Here is an 18,354-nt window from a genome sequence, read left to right as displayed (position 1 = left end):
TTGTAGTAGGTTTTGAGGCCGAGAAATCCGAAGAGCTAGAATCTTTCTTCGTAGCTTCTTCGCTGGTGGTAACCACCCGTGACAACGCCTCTGAGACCTCGGGTTATCTGTTCCATCGCCATTCATGGCCGGAGACTGCATCTCCTAGTTGTGTACATCGTTGCTCTCTTTTTGTAAGCCGAGTCCGAAAATTGTAATTGAAGCTTGAGTGAAAATAGGTTACTTATTAGTGATAAAACAGTAGCCTGAGCATACTGTAATGTCACTGAAATCGTCTGGATCGGAATTAGTACTTCGATGATGCTTCTGTGCTCTGCGTTTGAACCGATCAACAAGTGTTCGTGAAAATGACCAAGTGAGACCGCGTACATAGTCGAGAGTATTCTTTCTGAAATTGAATGCATATATACGTTTATCTCATGCTCAGATCGTGATATGTTCATATGATTCGCTAGGCCCGCTTCTGATTCCTTTGATTTTAAGTCACGGCCGAGGCTTCTGAATGACTCTGTTGCTTCGTTTTCTCTCCCTGTGTTCCGTTTGCCCCCTGAGTATTCTGGCTATGTGTATGTGTGGTGGCCGGTGGACGGTTGTATGGATTGCTTAAGGTGCAGGATGGACATCAATGGTGAGTGTTGAGCTATAGGTTGAACAGCTTGGCCGTGAATAATAAGGAAGAAGACCAAACCAAGCTTGTGTGTTCAGGAAATGTTGGATTGAAAGACTTGACCAGAAAAAGAAAAGGAAATAATGTTAGGCAAATGTGCAGAAATGCATGTTCTGGAAACGGAGGACCAAGAAAGGAAATTATTATTATTATTATTATTATTATTATTATTATTATTATTATTATTATTAAATAAAAGCGTTTTTCCATTCCTATTATGGTTAAAATAATCCCAGCACATTGTATTGATAACTTAACCTTTGTGGATTTCACCTTTTTTAAGCATTCCTCGTTTGCTTTTCTTTTTTCTCTTTTTTGTGCCACTTTCCTTCTTCTCATTTATTTATATGTTTTCTCTTCCTAAAATACCCATCTCATGCCAATAATAAATAAGTTTTTGACACTTCAACGTCCGTTACCGGCATAAACAAAAAGGTCCGTCACCAACACAAGCAGTTGAGGTAGTTGAAGCCTAGATTTGCAGAAATTTATTCCTCATCCACCTTCAAGTCCAAGCCCTTATACGATGAGGAGGCTATGTCCCTTGTCAATTGTTCAAATCCTCGTGTTCTGATCCCCATTAAATAGTTCAGTATGATAGCCTTTAGGTCTATTGTGTTCTTGGGTATCAAACTCCGGTTAAAGATTCAAAAATCAATAAGTGCGATGTGACCTAGACGACAAGTGACAGGCATACTATAGAGGAGAGTGTGCCACCTAGTTAGTTAATTTTCCCTAAAATTGCTTAGGCCTTCTAGAAATCCAATCAGCCTAAGTTAAACAAATCGATTGATACAACTCTTATCTGCTTTCAATTCATGTGTTTGGCGCGGTAGCCAACTCAAACCTCCCGATCACATCCCCTAGGATGCGCACGCACTTATCTCCCGAAGCAAACTTAGTTGCTGACTAGGCCGCAAAAGCCCAGCGGAAGAAATCTCTCCTATAGGACTGGGTCTTATCTCCTCCCCAAATCTTGTTGGATTTGCTTTGTAAGGAAGCCCAATTTATGGGTACTGCGTTTTCTAATTGAAATATAAGAACTTTAGTTTGTGACAAAAAAAAAAAAAAATCTCAAACCTCAGACCTAGGAAACAAGTGTGTTTTATATTGGCGAACCCTAGTTTGCAATATTCAAGAAATAGTGTCAACGAGCAAGCCACGACTAATAATCGTGTTGTGTTCGTTTAACCCGCCAAACACGACAATGGTTTGTATAATCCGTTTTAATTGATGAATTAGTGGTCACAACTTATATGTGACCCGATTAGACACAATTAGTCAAATGGCTGTTATTTTCATCTTATGCACAACGAATGTTTAGAAAAGGAATAACAGAATGATGAGCACCTATTTGCCGAAAATAATTAACAAACTGCAAATGTTGTTCGTTTGCAAGTAGGGCCAAAGAATTCGTGTAAATTGGTAACATTATTGGCTAATTCTAACATGCGGCCATCTCTTAGCGCCATGTTTCTGTTGTGATGTGTGCACCGTCCGTCGGAACTTTGTAGTTTCGAAGAGATTTATGCTCGCTCATAATTTGTCATAATCATGGATATTTTTTTGTTATAAACTCGGAGATCATATGTAAAATCTAAAAATATTTTGAACCGATAATTATGATCTTTTTTTTTTTTGTGATTCGAGGGCTACCTGTACCGCTGGAAACTTCTTATTCATCAATCTAAAAGATGGAAAAAGTCTTCTTGCGGGTCTCTCAAGTTTGTTTCTTATGTGGAAAAAAAATAGGAAATATCATTTACGAGGACCAACTGTGCGATTATGACTACGCATGCAAGAGAACGCGGCCTGATTTGTACCTTGTCGATGTATGACCATTTTTTTTCCCTTTTGAATACGGAAATGCCTATTTGCTTGTAACTCTCAACATTACTTTAAAAAGGAATGGCCATATCAGTGCCGATCAGGCCATGCCAGAGCCGGCCGGCCAACATTGGTTGGAAAGATTAAATTAATAGAAATGTAAAAGGTTTAGGATTGAATTGGTACAAAAAAATATTTGTGGTAATTTTCCTTAGATTATTGACACTTAAATTGAAGAGTTTGCAAAGAATTACTTTTTTAGACCATGCCTTAGGAGTTGTGCAAAAATAAAAATAAAAAAACACCTTAGATTTTGGTTGCCATGAATGACCATGACCCACTTTTGTGAAGACGATAAGTCATCCAAAGGAAAATAATGAGCCCAAAAGACTTTGACATTTTTCCTTTATAGTCACCCCCTCGTGTCCTTTCACATAAAATTATTGGAGTGGCTAATCAGAAGTCCCAGAAATGCTATCCACACAAAAATTTGAAAAGAAAAAAAACAGAAGACACTATCATGTCACCGTCCTTATTTTGAATGATGTATACTTGCATCATTTATCATATTGGTGTTTCATAAATGTCTTGCTAATCCAATGTGTCATGCTAACGGCAGTTCGACTATAATATGATTTAAGAAGAATCTCATAATCAACCTAGTATATGCTCGTTGTGTTTATCCGTAACTCAATGCATGTTCGTCACTCGTCAATCCTCATTAGGTGGAAATGGAGATTAGCATGAAGTGCGACGAATTCAGCAGTCACGATATTGACCTAAACGTTAATAGTAGTTGTCTCTCTCCAGTATCGCTAGTCCTTTTGATATACTCTGCGTTCATCTTCTGATAGAAATTCTTCTGTGATCCATAGTTCCCAAGGGTTTTATGCTTGTTTGTAATTTGTCATAATCATGTATATTGAATCATTATTTCCATATAGAACGAGATAACGATATATGAAGTCCACAAATATTTTACAATCGATGATTATCATCTTTTGTTTCGTGATTCAAGGACTAGGAATACCCCTAGGAATGGAGAATGACACTTGTACGTCAAATGTGAAAGATGGGCAAAAGACTTTTCGCTAGCCACTCAAGTTTGGTTTTTTTCGTGGAAAAAGTATGAGATGCCATTTAAGAGGACCAACTATCCAATTACGACAGCACCTGAACTATTAACCACGGCATGCATGAGAATACGATCTACTTTGTCCCTTGTGGACGTATGACCATTTTTTTCCCTTCTAAAAAGTAATCATATTTGCTTATAACTATTTGGCTCCGTTTGTTTCACGAAAAAAGTGATATTTTTTTAAAACATTTCTCGAAAAGTCATTTTCCAAAAGAAAAAAAAAAGATAATATTTTTCGGTGTTTGACTAAGACCCCAAAGTGATCTAGAAAATATTTATTGTGATCGGCAATTGTAGAGAAAGAAATAAAAGAATAGAAAGAATAAAAATTAAAGAGCTATGAAAAAATAAAAAAAATGAAAGTAAAAGACAACAAAATAAAGATCAAATATAATTGAAAAGAAAAGAATTATGAAAGAGTGGATGGAGGAAAGATTAGGAAAAATATTTTCCTCTTCTTTGAAAGTGGAAATTATTTTCCCCCACTTTTGATACTGTTTTTTCATGGGTGGAAAATGTTTTCGTCTGAACCCAAGCACAAGATGCAAAATGTCCGACGCTGTCGGAAGCGCGTCGCGCTACGTGATCTACATGACTCTTTTTGCGGGTCAATGCAATGATGCGATAACAACATGCCTCACGAGTGCTCGCCGGTCTCTTCTTTTTGTCCATGGCGTGGCGAGTCGCCAAGTAAGAATGCCGGTACAAAACCCTGTGCAATCCAACTCTTGTTCAAATTGAATGCTGGCGCAAACCTGCTGGTTTAAGATTATGTATCCTATAGGTGACATCGCATTAAGTAGGTTAAAAGGGGAAAGAAAAAGTCTTAAAAACTTATTATGCTTGTGTCAATTCAGTACTCAATCTCTCAACTATGCCAATTAAGTCCTAAAGACCTTTTCACCTCTTGTGAATTTCGGCTGGAAATCACTGACTTAAGCTTTGGCCGTTCTATGTGGCACGGCCAATGCCAACGTATACAATTGGAAGATTTAGGATTGCATTTGGCGTAATGTGTGTATGTGTGTTTTTTTTTTGTGGGTCTTCCGTCAGCCAAAAAGATGTCCAAACGAAGCATCCCAATCCTAAAGTAGGAAAAAGCGCGAAAATTTATGGTTATTTTATCGCCACGTGAACGGCCGAAGCTAACTGAATATCGACGTAAGCATTTTTAGGTCAAAATTGGTCGACAGGACTATATTAGCAAATTCTCAAAAAGATTTATAACTAAATTGAAATTTTTTTAAAAAACAAGGACTGGATCGATCGTCATACAATTAACGAGTTTTTGTTTCCTGAACATCCAGCTGACTAATTAATTCTTTATAACGTATTCTATTTTTCTTTAAAACAGTAGTCGCTCGAGGAAGAAAACGGCAAAGAGTTTCTGCTCGACTTGGAATGGAAAGTTGTGCTAACTGGCACTGGAGTGGGATTTTTGTATTGGCATTGTGCTAGGGATTTTTTCACCGCTGGTGGACGCCATTTGCCATTCCCGAATCGTCTAGCTGTGTTGTAGTCGGTTTTGAGGCCGAGAAATCCGAAGAGCTAGAATATTCCTTCGTAGCTTCTTCGCTGGTGGTAACCACCCGTGAAAACGCCTCTGAGACCTTTGGTTATCTGTTCCATCGCCATTCATGGCCGGAGACTGCATCCCCAAGATATGTACATCATTGCTCTGTTTTAGTAAGCTGTGTCAGAAAGTTGTAATTGAAGCTTGAGTGAAAATCGAGTACTTATTATAGATAAAACAGTAGTCTGACCATACTGTAATGTCACTGAAATCTTCTGGATTGGAATTAGCACTTCGATGATGCCTCTGTGCTCTGTGTTTGAACCGATCACCAAGTGTTCATGAAAATGACGGAGTGAGATGGCACACATATTCGAGAGTGTCTTTCTGAAGTTGAATGCATACACATTTCCTCATGCTCAAATCGAGAAATGCGCATGTGATTCGCTAATCTTGCTTCCAGTTCTCATGAATTTATGAGATAAAAAATAGTTTGGGGCAGATTGGGACATAACTCAATAGTTTGGGTTTTAGTGAAATTTGGCCCTTGTTTTTTTTATTGCCTTTTTGATATGCTAGTTTTGATTTCCTTATGTTGTTTTCATATTTTGATTTGGTAAAATCACACTTTATGGAAAAATAACACCGAACAACCTCATGTGGACATTTAGTAATAAAGAAACTTACGAATCATAACTTGGCAAAAATCGCATGGAAACCTAGTAAGAAACAATCGAGTTTAGCTGTCGAAAAGGAACTTGTTGCATAACTATTATAACCAAGTCTCTGAATTTAGATCTTAATGGTCTACAAAGTTTGGCCTAATGTCCAATGTGGTCCTTAAAATTTTATTTGTTTAATATGGTTCATGAACTTTAGACTAATATATAATGTGATCCATGGACTTTTAGTTTGTTGAATGTGATACTCACTGATATTTTTTCATTATAAACTCGGAGATCATATGTAAAATCTAAAAATATTTTTAACCAATAATTACGACCTTTTTTTTTTATTCAAGGGCTATTTGTACTGCTAGAAACTTCTTAGTTGTCAATCTAAAAGATGGCAAAAGTCTTCTTGCGGGTCTCTCAAGTTTGGTCCTTATGTGGAAAAAAAAAAGAGATGTCATTAACGAGGACCAACGGTGCAATTATTACTGCGCATGCACGAGAAAGTGCCCTGATTTGTATCTTATCAATGTATGACCATTTTTTTTCCTTTTGATTACTGAAATGCCTATTTTCTTGTAATGCTCAACATTACTTTAAAAAGAAATGGCCACGTTAGTGCCGATCAAGCCTTGTTAGAGCCAGCCAGCCAACATTGGTTGGAATGATTAAATTGGTACAAATACAAAAGATTTAGGACTGAATTGATACAAAAAAGATTATTGACACCGAAATTGAAGAGTACAAAGAATTACTTTCCTAGACCCGGCCTTGGAAGTTGTGAAAGAAAAAAACTTGGATTTTGATAGCCATGAATGACGATGACCCACTTATGCGAAGACAATAAGTCATCCAAATAAAAATAATGAGCCCAAAAGACTTTGACATGTTTCCTTTATAGTCACCACCCCCGCGCCCACGCACACACAGCCCCCCCCCTCTTCACACATAAGATTATTGGAGTGGCAAATCACACAAAAATTTCAAAAGAAAAAAGATACACTCCGCGTTCACCTTGTGTCCGAAATTCTTCTGTTTTCCACAGTTCCCAAAGGTTTTATGCCTATTTGTAATTTGTTGTAATCACGTATATTGTATCATTATTTCAATATAGAATGAGATAATGATATATGAAGTCTTTAAATATTCTACAATCGATGATTATCATCTTTTGTTTGGTGATTCGAGGACCACATAGTATGTCCAACGTGAAAGATGGGCAAAAGACTTTTCGCTAGCCACTCAAGTTTGGTCTTTTTGTGGAAAAAGTATGAGATGCCATTTTGAGAGGACCAACTATCTAATTACGACAGCACATGAACTATTAATCACGACATGCATGAGAATAAGACCTACTTTGTTCGTTCTGGACGTGTGACCATGTTTTTCCCTTCTGAAAAATAATGCATATTTGCTTATAATTCTTAGGCTCCGTTTGTTTCACGAAAAAGGCAATATTTCATGAAATATTTCTCGAAAAGTCGTTTTCCAAAAGAATGATAATACTTTTTGAAGTTTGACTGAGATCCGAAAGTGAATTGGAATATACTTTTTTTGTGGTCGGCGATTGACAAGGGAAGAAAGAAAAGAATAAAAAATGAAATAAAAGACAAGAAAATAAAAATAAAAAAATAATTGAAAAAAAAAGAAATGTGAAGGAGTGGATAGAGGAAAGATCTGGAAAAATGTTTTCCTCTTCTCGAAAAGAGGAAATCAATTTTTTTCATGGGTGGAAAATGTTTTGCTCAACTCATTTTTTTTTTTTGACCGAATGCCTAAAAATCTGAAAAATATTTTCCTAGAAGTTATTTTCTGTAAAACAAGTGAAGCTTTTTAACATTACAGGAAAAAAAAAAAAAAGGCACGGAGACTTAAGCAGTAAGGTTTCTCATGTTGACCGTTATTCTATTTATAAGAAGTTGTGGGAATATTCATCCATCATGAATATTCCCATTTCCACCTAGTGACGACCATGATTCAAGCTTAGGATAAACGCCGAGTGGCACTCACTTTGACGTCTTCACTGGTATAGAGGATCTAATTTACGGAGATTCATTCCAAAATTATCAAAGGCAATAAGCAATTTAACCGTTAACACATGAACAAGGGGATCGCTTGTTATCCAACAATCCGCATCCTAAGACTTTGGCCGTGTATAGCACGGAAGTCTACTGGCTTTTTCCATTTCTTAGCCCCACTATTTCTTCAATCAAACCCAATCGTCTTTTCAGACGTGTATAGTGCATGAATGGCCAAAGCAGCATCAAAGTTCGGCGATGGAATTGCTTGTCGCTGCCTATAAAAGCATCTTCACTCAAATCAAACTCTACCAAAAAGCAGAAAAACAAAAATAGAGATATGGCACCCTCGATATTCTTCCTGTTTTGTACTCGGATCGTCTTCCTCATTTTGCTTCCTACTTCCTTTGCTGATTCCCTATGCCGTCCAGATGAGAGCTCTGCCTTGATGGAATTCAAGCAAAGTTTCAGAATCAACGTAACAGAGTGGCTTTGTGATTATCCAAAGGTTGAATCATGGTCACCAGCTGGACATGGAGATTGCTGCTCATGGGATGGCGTAAAGTGCAATGAGGCTACCGGTTACGTGACAGGCCTCGACCTCAATGGCGCTTGTCTCTTTGGTACCATAACTTCCAACACTAGCCTCTTTCGCCTACTCCATTTGGAATCACTCAATCTCGCTTTCAATGACTTCAATTCTTCCTCAATCCCATATGGCTTTGGCAATCTTTCCAGGTTACACTACCTTAATCTCTCTAATTCAAGATTTTCGGGGAAAGTCCCATCGGATATCTCGAGGCTCTCGAGATTAATTTCTCTTGATTTGTCTTGGATGTGGTGGGATCTTGAGATGCCCAACCTGGGCAATTTTGTTCAGAACTTAACTATGCTTAGAGAACTTGATCTCTCTTCTATAAGGATGTCATCACCATTCCCTCATGAGCTTGCCAACTTGTCCGCTTTGAAGTCGCTTAAACTTGTAGGATGTCAATTGCATGGAGAATTTCCGGTGAGCATCTTTCAATTACCAAACCCGGAAGTCCTCGACATCCCAGCTAATTACAACCTTTCTGGTTTTATTCCCGAACTACATTGGGGTAGTCGCCTGAAATCATTGTCTCTTTCGACAACAAATTTTTCGGGAGAAATACCTATTTCGATTGGAAATCTTGTTTTCTTGAATGAATTATCAATTTCGGGTTATGGTTTCTCGGGTTATGGTTTCTCGGGTTCACTTCCCGCTTATCTGGGTAATCTTTCGAAGCTAGCGTATCTAGATATATCAAGAAATGAATTCCAGGGTCAAATCCCCGCTTCCTTCGCTAATCTTACCCAATTGTCAACTCTATATCTCTCTTCCACTAATTTCAGCGGTGGCATTTGGCATTGGCTTGCCAACTTGGCAAAGCCGACCGATTTGGACCTTACAGGTAGCAAGATTCCTTAACCGAATAGAAAAGAAAAAGAAAAAGGAAAAGAAATGTCGGAGACTTAATCGGTAGCCAAATTAACCGTCCATGATTCTTTACATTTGACAGATGCTCAGCTAAGCGGTCCAATTCCATCTTCGATCGGGAACCCGACGAGGTTGGTTGAGCTCAGCCTTTCAATCAACAATTTGCAAGGTGAAATCCCAAACTCATTATGGGAACTCAAGGATCTTGAAACTTTGAGGCTTTCGGGTAATATTTCAACATGTAGCATCTTTCCTTAACCGAACAAAAAAGAAAAAGAAAAAAGAAAAAGAAATGTCAGAGACTCAATCGGTAGCCAAACTAACCGTCCATGATTCTTTACATTTGACAGATGCTCGCCTAAGCGGTCCAATTCCATCTTCATTAGGGAACCCGACGCGGTTGGTTCAACTACGCCTTTCGTACAACAATTTGCAAGGTGAAATCCCAAACTCATTATGGGAACTCAAGGATCTTGAATTTCTGGATCTTAGTGGGAATAATTTGAGTGGCACCGTGGATTTGCACATACTCGAGAACTTGGAATATTTATATTTGGACTTCAACAACATATCTTTTGTTAGCAAGACCAAGATGAATGCGACGCTTCCAAAACTTTCCTATTTAAGTTTAGAGTCGTGCCACTTACATGAGTTCCCCAAGCTTTTAGGCCACCTAAGCGGATTAGAGTGGATAGATCTTTCGCACAATAAAATCGGAGGGAGTATTCCTACGTGGATGGGGGATGGTAGCAGAGAATCCTTGTTGTTTGTAGATCTTTCTCACAATTTTCTAACTGGCTTTGTGGACAACCGCATCAATCTGCTGCTACCTAACTTGACTTATCTTGACATTAGTTCTAACTCGCTCAAAATGAGACTCCCTACTCCACCTCCATCGGTGTCTTATTACAATATCTCCAACAACATCCTCTTCGGAGATATTCAATCTATTTGTAGAGCCAAGTCCCTTGTCACTCTTGATTTGTCCAGCAATAGTCTGAATGGCACAATTCCTTCATGTCTCAAAAACATTCATTCTTTGGCAGTTTTGAATCTTGGAAAAAATAAACTTGAGGGTAGCATTCCTCAGGCTTACCCAAATGGTTGTGCGTTGAATGTTATTGACCTCGCAGAGAATCGATTGCAAGGGCCTGTCTCAAGATCTTTGGCCAATTGTACAATGCTAGAGTATTTGAACCTTGGTCACAATCAAATTCTCGATGGTTTCCCTTCATGGCTTTCAGAGTTGACCAACCTGAAAGTTATTATCTTGAAATCTAATAACTTCCATGGTCCAATAAAACCACCACAAAGCCAGTTCAATTTTAGCAACTTGCATGTCATGGACCTTTCCGACAATAGTTTCAATGGTGAACTTCCTTCCAAGTTGTTGCACAGTTTCCATGCCATGAAAGTAGTTGCTGCTCAAGATCGGTTGGAATATATGAGTATTGTGGAAGAGTCCTCTAGATTTGGAAAGCCCTGGGATTATGGAATGAAATTGACGAATAAAGGTACGAAAAGGGATTACTCGAAGGTTCCATATGCCCTTATGGTAATTGACCTCTCCAACAACAAATTCGAAGGATGCATACTTGATCTCATTGGAGATTTGAAGTCACTTCTCATGCTTAATCTTTCGAACAATGTTCTTACCGGTCCCATCCCGCCCTCCTTAGCAAATCTGACAAAGTTGGAATCTCTAGATCTTTCTCGAAACAAGCTCTCGGGAGAGATTCCTCCACAGCTAGCCCAACTTACATTTCTTTCATATTTCGACATCTCTCATAATCAACCGCCGGGACCAATTCCACGAGGGAGTCGGTTCAACACATTCACGATTGATTCATTTGCCATGAATGAGGGGCTATGTGGAGGTCCTTTGCCAAAAAAATGCACAACGGCTGGGGATAACTTACTAGTACCACCATCTCCCCAGGAAGAAATCGGCGAAGAGCCTCCGTTCAACTTGGATTGGAAATTTGTGCTAATTGGGGCTGGAGTCGGGTTTCTGATAGGGGCTGTCTGGGGAATTTGATCATTGACGAGAAGAGTAGGTGGTTCTTACACTACTCCAAGAGAATGGCAAAAAGATGGAACATATCGAGAAGGCACTGAACAATGAGGAGTTGTACATGCAATCGGATACTTATGTGACACTATCGCTAATGTAACCCTTTGTGTGTTTCTTTTGTACTCGAAATAAGAAAAGATGGGCATCCAATATTCCTCTTATTGTACAATAGTTCGTTTGAAATGGACAGGAATGTATGCAATCGGCAAGAGTAAAGCGTGCATAACATGAATCACTCGAGACCAAACTTGAATTTATCAACGAAGTCAACAATCGAAGCATACACCAGCAATAACATGGAAGCGTACGGAGATCGAAACTAAGGATACCAGACCTGTAATGACGAAGGTAATCAAAGGACCACTCTTGAAGTTCATTCACCGCAACAAACATGCATAATAAAACAGTTGAGGAAAAAAATCAGACACACAGAAGAAGGCATTCGAATGAAAGGCTACACGCAAAAAGAAAAAAGGAAGCAGTCACGGCCATGTGAAAGTAAAGGCAACGAAGCACACTCGATGCCATCGAGACAGCCTCGAACGCAACCGGTTTCACTCCGGCGGAGGTGAAGACTCTCGGTCTCCGGCTCACGAAACAGAGTATGAGTGTTTACCTTGAGTAAACAGGCAGTGGCCGGATGTGATTGATGAATGGATCGGAAGGCGGAGGCCTCTAAGCAGCGACACCGAGAATTGGAACTCGCGAAGAGAGAGTGAATGAGAATCAAAGGCAGCGACAGGAGTGGCCGAGAGCAGAGACGTGCCCGGGATATTCAATTTTAACAGGATCACTTCAGCAATATCTTTTTTGAAAAAACTGACAATCGGGCTCGAAATGGCGTTGATTAGACAATTAGGGTAACCGAATCCCCAATATTGGGATCCCTGCTCCGCAGAAAGTGAGGTGTCCTCTCACGTTTCACTTGGCTCTTAGCCAACCACAAATATATTGCTAGCAACTCCAATTAAATAGAAAATCTTCATCGTTCGATTAAATTCCTCAACGTTGCGTATGGCAGGGTTTGGGAGAATCTGCTCCAATTCCTCAACGTCACGTATGGTAAGATTTGGGAGAATCTGTGGTAGATAGGAGCGAGCATCTCGGATAGAGGGATCACCCATTTCGGCTTACACCCGTTGGGGATGTTCGCGACAAGGATCGAAGAGAGGACAGCAAGATTGGGGCTATTAATAGACTGGGAACGGTGTTAAGTTACATGCCCCAAGTGTTGTCGAGTCTATTACATCTCCTTTTGGCTAGCTCGGGTTCAATTTTTCTCGTTTCAATATATCCACTGCCATTAAGGAACAGCAATTTAAAATAATTTTTATTGAAAAGAAATTTGCTACTAACCAGATTAAAAAAAAAATCATGTTGTTGATATATCATGATATAACGAGTCAATAGCATTTTATGAATTAAATAAACATATATATATTTCAGTTTAAAAAGATTATTCAAATCTCATTTCTTGAACCACGCATGATTGATGTAATACTTGCTTTCTCTATCTTAACGGTGAATGGATTCGAATTAGGAAAAAATTTCAAATAAAAGCTCGAAGTGGAGCCATTTTAACCAATAATTCCGTCCTTCACTACCCGAAACCTTTGTTTCCAGAACAGAGCAACCTTAGGCTTGTCGAACAGGAACCCGTCCAAGCTCCCATTCGCCATGTACTTGTACACCAGCAGAAGATCGCCTCTCTTCCGACACCAGCCTTGGAGCTGGACCAAATTCTGGTGGCGGAGCCGCCCAATGCTTGCGATCTCCGACAAGAATTCCCGGAGGCCCTGGTTTGACTCGTGCAAGACCCGCTTCACCGCAACCTGGATCTTGGAACTCGACAAGGTCCCCCGGTACACTTTGCCGAACCCGCCTTGCCCGAGATGCTCTTTCTCCTTGAACCCATTGGTGGCTTGCTTGAGTTCTTGGTAGGAGAATCGATGGGGACCGATTTCGAGCTCCCACTGCTCGACCACATCGGCTTGATCCTCCGGACAATCAGGACCACAAGAAAAAACATCAGACACTGCAAGAACAGCTAATGACACCGACATTGCATCTCGCATGCTGTTGCCTGGTTTTGCATCCCCGCTAAAATCTAGCTTGGCCTGATTGTCGAGTCGTCGGTGTCATCACATCTTCCGGCTGCTTGCCACTAGCCACCCTGCAAGCCCAAGCCATCTCCATTGATCAGCTCGTGAGATTGATAAGAAATGGTCATGTTCAGGTAAAAAGAAAGTTAACCAGAGAGTTGGCCGGAAGAATAAAGAGGAAGAAGGGACTGAACCTAGAAAATTAAGGAAAAAATGGAAAAAAAATGTTCTGGGACGAGAATACCCCCAATAAAATGGCATGTGAGATATATGTGTTTGCTCAGGTCCTTTTTTGAGACTAAGCTAGTCAGTTCAGGTCTTTATATGATATAATATTCATTTTGGACCTTTTTTTAGAAAACGGCTCTACTTCGGATCCTTATTTGGAATTTTCCCTTCGAATTATTCCTCGTGTCCCATCCATCATTTCCAAGAATAGAGTCTAGTTAGGATACACAGGTAAAGGAAAATAACAAGATCAAGGTCAGAAATTAAACTGGATCAAAAAAGTTGGCTATTTAGCATAAACCAAAAGGAAAATATTAACACGAAAAAAGACACAATTGAAAAGGAATACGATAATGAGTTGTGAAAGTTTACAAAATCAAAGACAAGATATTGACGGAGGACTCTGCTTTCGCAAGAATCTTCTTATTCGTCAATCTACAATATGGACAAAATCTTCGAGTGAGTCTCTCAAGTTAGGTATTTATGTGAAAACAGAGAGAAAAAGTACACCTTAAATATTAATATTTGTATACGACACTCACTTTAGGACTAATATGGAACAAAATGGCCACTTAATACCATTAGGAACTGTCGGGATCATATAATATTTGTTTACGGCAAGACATACATATATAGTAATTCGAGTGGATATCCACTTGTAAGAATCTACGGAAACAATGACTCATCAGGAATTCGAGTGGCCAAACCAATAGAATGTGCCGGTTATATCCACCCAAAATGTCTAAATTTTTCACTTATTCGTATTAAACCATATCTCGAGTCAGATTTGGCGTCAAAAATAAAATTGCCCCCTTTGATCTGATTGGAGGTAGGATATTGACACTGGAATTAAAGATTTCATAAATTATTACTGTCTTAGACTACGCCTCAGAGGTTGTGCAAAAAAATAAAAAGCACGCCAAGATTTTGGCAGCCATGAATGACGACGACCCTACTTATGCGAAGATGATAAGTCATCCAGGGAAAAATAATGAGCCCAAAAGACTTGGCCATTTTTTTTCCCCTTTAGTCACCCCCTTGTGTCCTTTCATATAAAATTATGGCGTGGCTAATAAGAAGTCCCAGAGTTGCTATCTACAAAATTGTTATATCCATAAAAGCTATGGCATTACAATCTCCTCTGGCTCTTCTATGACCAACGTGCTCTAATAACAAACACAAAAATTTGAAAAAAGAAGAAGAAGAAGAAGACAATATCATATCACCGTCCTTACCGTAAATGCTTTATGCTTGGATCATTTTTCACATTTTCGTTTCATAGATGCTTTGCTAATCCAATGTGTCGTGCTAACGAGAGCTCGGTCAAGATACGGTTTAAGCGGAATTTGAGAGTCAACCGACCCAAATTCTCATTGCGTTTGTCCTAAACTCGAACCATGGTTGTAACTAGCTAGAAATAAAGATTAATGCTCATGGAAGGGTATGGAGTGCGACGAATTCAACGGTCATGTTGTTGGCCTAAACCTGAGGAGAAGTTGTCTCTCGAGTACCACTATTCATTTGAATCTATTCTGTCGTGTTCACCGAGCGTAAGATTTTATTATTATTTTTTTAGTCGGGACTTCTATAGTTACGAAAGGATTTATACTTGTTTGTAATTTATCGTAATCGTGTATATTGTATGACTATTTTTATATAAACCAAAGTAATGATGTAGGAAATCTGAAAATATTCTCGATGGATGATGACCATCTTTTGTTTTCTGGATTCGACGATTAGGAATACTCCTAGGAATGGAGAATGACTCCTGTTCAACAGCGTGAAGGATGCGCAGAAGACTTTTGGTCTTTTCATGGAAAAAGTATGAGATGCCATTTAAGAGGATCAACTATGCAATTATGACAGCACATGAATGTCGCGACCTAGAAAAATAAACAGGTTAATTTTCGGGCTAATGGATTATCAGGTTAATTAATTAACTAACCTAATTCGGACTCTCCCAAGTCCATACCAAATCGCAACTTAAGGTTCAAATAATTAACATGCAACGTGTTTTGAATTTGGAGTCGCCACTAATCATTTTCGGTAGGTTGATTAGAAACCTAAATAAAATAGCGGGAGAAAACTATCTTATTTCCGCGAACCGGAGATTTTGAATTCGGGGATTTGGTTACGCTAGATTACTCTAACGCCCTTTCGGTACCATTTTCATGAAAAATATTTGATTTGGCAATTTTGATGGATTTTACTTGAAATTCAAAGATGCAATTTTTTTGATTTTTTTTCTTCTTTTTTATGAGAATGTAAAACAATGAACTTTGTGCAATATACACCATGGATGATTTAGAAAGAAAGAAAACGCAACCAGTCACGAGTATCTATAAAAATAAATTAACATGTAATAATGCTAAAATTTGGAACACGTGGCATGTCTAAAATAAACAAACAAATGTTCAAACCAAACGATTACATTTTTGTAGATCGAGATGGAAAGGATTACCTTCTATTATACAAAATCTTACTCACATACACGTTATAGTTCCCTTCAAGATCTCGGAGCTGGAAGAACGCGGCTGTCGTCGAAAATGGCAAGCAATGGCGTTGTTGGGTGGCGAGAGGCGAAATATGTGTCGGGACTCGTCGAAGATGATGCTCAACTAAAACTCTTTTCTTCACTCTCAAATTTTCTCTTCTGATTTTTCTCAAGAACTCTCTTTTTCCTCTCTAAAAATTCCTCTCAAAAACTCTCTCAAAACTCTCTCAATTCTCTTCCACTCCCCCCCCAAACTCTCTCAATTCTCCACCTCTTTTATAGGCAAAGTTCTCCATCCTTCATTCTTCATCTTCACTTCTTCACCTTCCATTTTCATCTTCTCTTCTTCATCTTCATTTCTTCACCTTCCATTTTCATCTTCCCTTCTTCATATTCATCTTCTCTTCTTCATCTTCCCTTCACCATCTTCCTTTCATTATCTTCTCTTCTTTATCTTCTCTTCACCATCTTCCTTTCATTATCTTCTCTTCACCATCTTCCTTTCTCCATCTTCTTTTGGTATTTGCAATGCAGTCCCCGAAGTTTCAAGTATTTGCAATACGGTCCCCGAAGTTTTAAGTATTTGCAATACAGTCCCCGAAGTTTCAAATCTTCTCGGTGTATTTTTCCATCCCGTGCCTAGTCTAGACGTATGCTAAATTAAGTGTTCTGCCTGCCCAATTATATGCCAATGCAATGTACGCTAAAAATAAATATGTGAGATGATTTTTTATAATTTTTATGCAAAAAATAGATTAGTCAAAATTTAGGCGTCAACAGCTGCCCCTCTTTGAGTGGAGGCTCGTAGAGGTTCCGCTCAAAGACAAAATTGAATCCTAAATTTTGACAGTGCAAATTATGGATGAACTTTTTGGCGGGAGTTTTAATCCCATTTTTTATGTAATGAAGTGATGCATGATATGCAAGACTGTAAATAACATGTGTCATAATTTCCCTTCTTCATGTTCGAGAAATCTGCACATGGATCGCATACAAGAATACCTGTTTTACCAAATTTCTCGTAAGCTAATGGTTCTCTTAATTTCCAAGCTTCTTTTTAGGATGCAAGGATTTTAAGGTATTTGGCCTATCTGTTATCAGAGACTTCTCCCTAATGCAAGATAGCGCAAGATATGTGTATCGTTTGAGATCACAAGAGCTACGTCGTTGTGAGTCGAAAGAAGTGAAATCAAGTTCACAAGAGCTACGTCGTTGTGAGTTGATTAAATGTCGAAATCGCCAGTGCATATGTCTTCACGATTCGATAAAGGGGGAACCAAAATCATAAGAGCTACGTCGTTATGATTTGGTTTGGATCAAAATCATGGGTGTTTATGTCTTCATGATTTGATAAAGGAGCCGAAAATCATAAGAGCTATGTCATTATGAGCCGACTAAAGGTCAAGATCACCGGTGCATACGTCTTCGTGATCCGATACCGAAATCATAAGAGCTACGTCGTTATGATTTGATAAGATGTCAATATCGCCAGTGCATATGTCTTCACGATCCGACGGAAGAGGAAACAAAATCATAAGAGCTACGTCGTTATGATAAGATGTCAAGATCGCCGGTGCATATGTCTACACGACCTAACAGGAGAGGCATATTGCCCGATTTGAACAATATTTGAGAGGAGTACCACCGAATGGAATCGATAAGTACAAAAGGGGCATATTGCCCGAATTGAATCATAACAACTATCATCAGAAGAGTTGCTAATTTCAAAAGGGGTTCAGAAAACTTACCCGGGTTTTCGAGACCGAAATCATAAGAGCTACGTCGTTATGATTTGATAAGATGTCAAGATCGTCGGTGCATATGTCTTCACGACTCGATAGAAGAGGCATATTGCCCGAATTGAACAATATTTGATAGGAGCACCATCGAATGGAATCGATAAGTACAAAAGGGGCATATTGCCTCGAATTGAATCATAACAACTATCATCGAAGAGTTGTTAATTTGAAAAGGGGTTCGAAAAACTTACCCGGGTTCTCCAAACGATTAATCAAGGAACGAAACAGATTGCTCGTATCGTACCTGGTGGGCATTTGCCAGCAAAACTTGCTCATTCAATAATCCTTGGATGAATTTCGAGACCTTGGGAGGGAACTCGAACATCGGGAATGTATTACCTATCATAGAATGTCAGAGGTAACA

General features: G+C 38.9%; 1 protein-coding gene across 1 annotated transcript; it reads left to right on the top strand.

Annotated features, from left to right (window-relative positions):
- Positions 1–9,585: 9,585 nt before the first annotated feature.
- On the top strand, positions 9,586–11,331 carry LOC115732527 (receptor like protein 22-like). The gene has a single exon (XM_030663194.2). It carries the CDS (start codon positions 9,586–9,588, stop codon positions 11,329–11,331), a length of 1,746 nt encoding a protein of 581 aa, XP_030519054.2.
- The last annotated feature ends 7,023 nt before the right edge of the window (positions 11,332–18,354 follow it).

The sequence above is a fragment of the Rhodamnia argentea genome, chromosome 3 (assembly GCF_020921035.1).
Source record: "Rhodamnia argentea isolate NSW1041297 chromosome 3, ASM2092103v1, whole genome shotgun sequence".
NCBI lineage: Eukaryota > Viridiplantae > Streptophyta > Magnoliopsida > Myrtales > Myrtaceae > Rhodamnia > Rhodamnia argentea.
This window is presented reverse-complemented; position numbering and strand designations above follow the sequence as displayed.

Bases quoted from the DNA above. Each gene is read 5' to 3' on its own strand.
- LOC115732527 (XM_030663194.2), top strand. From the start codon at position 9,586: ATGTCAGAGACTCAATCGGTAGCCAAACTAACCGTCCATGATTCTTTA.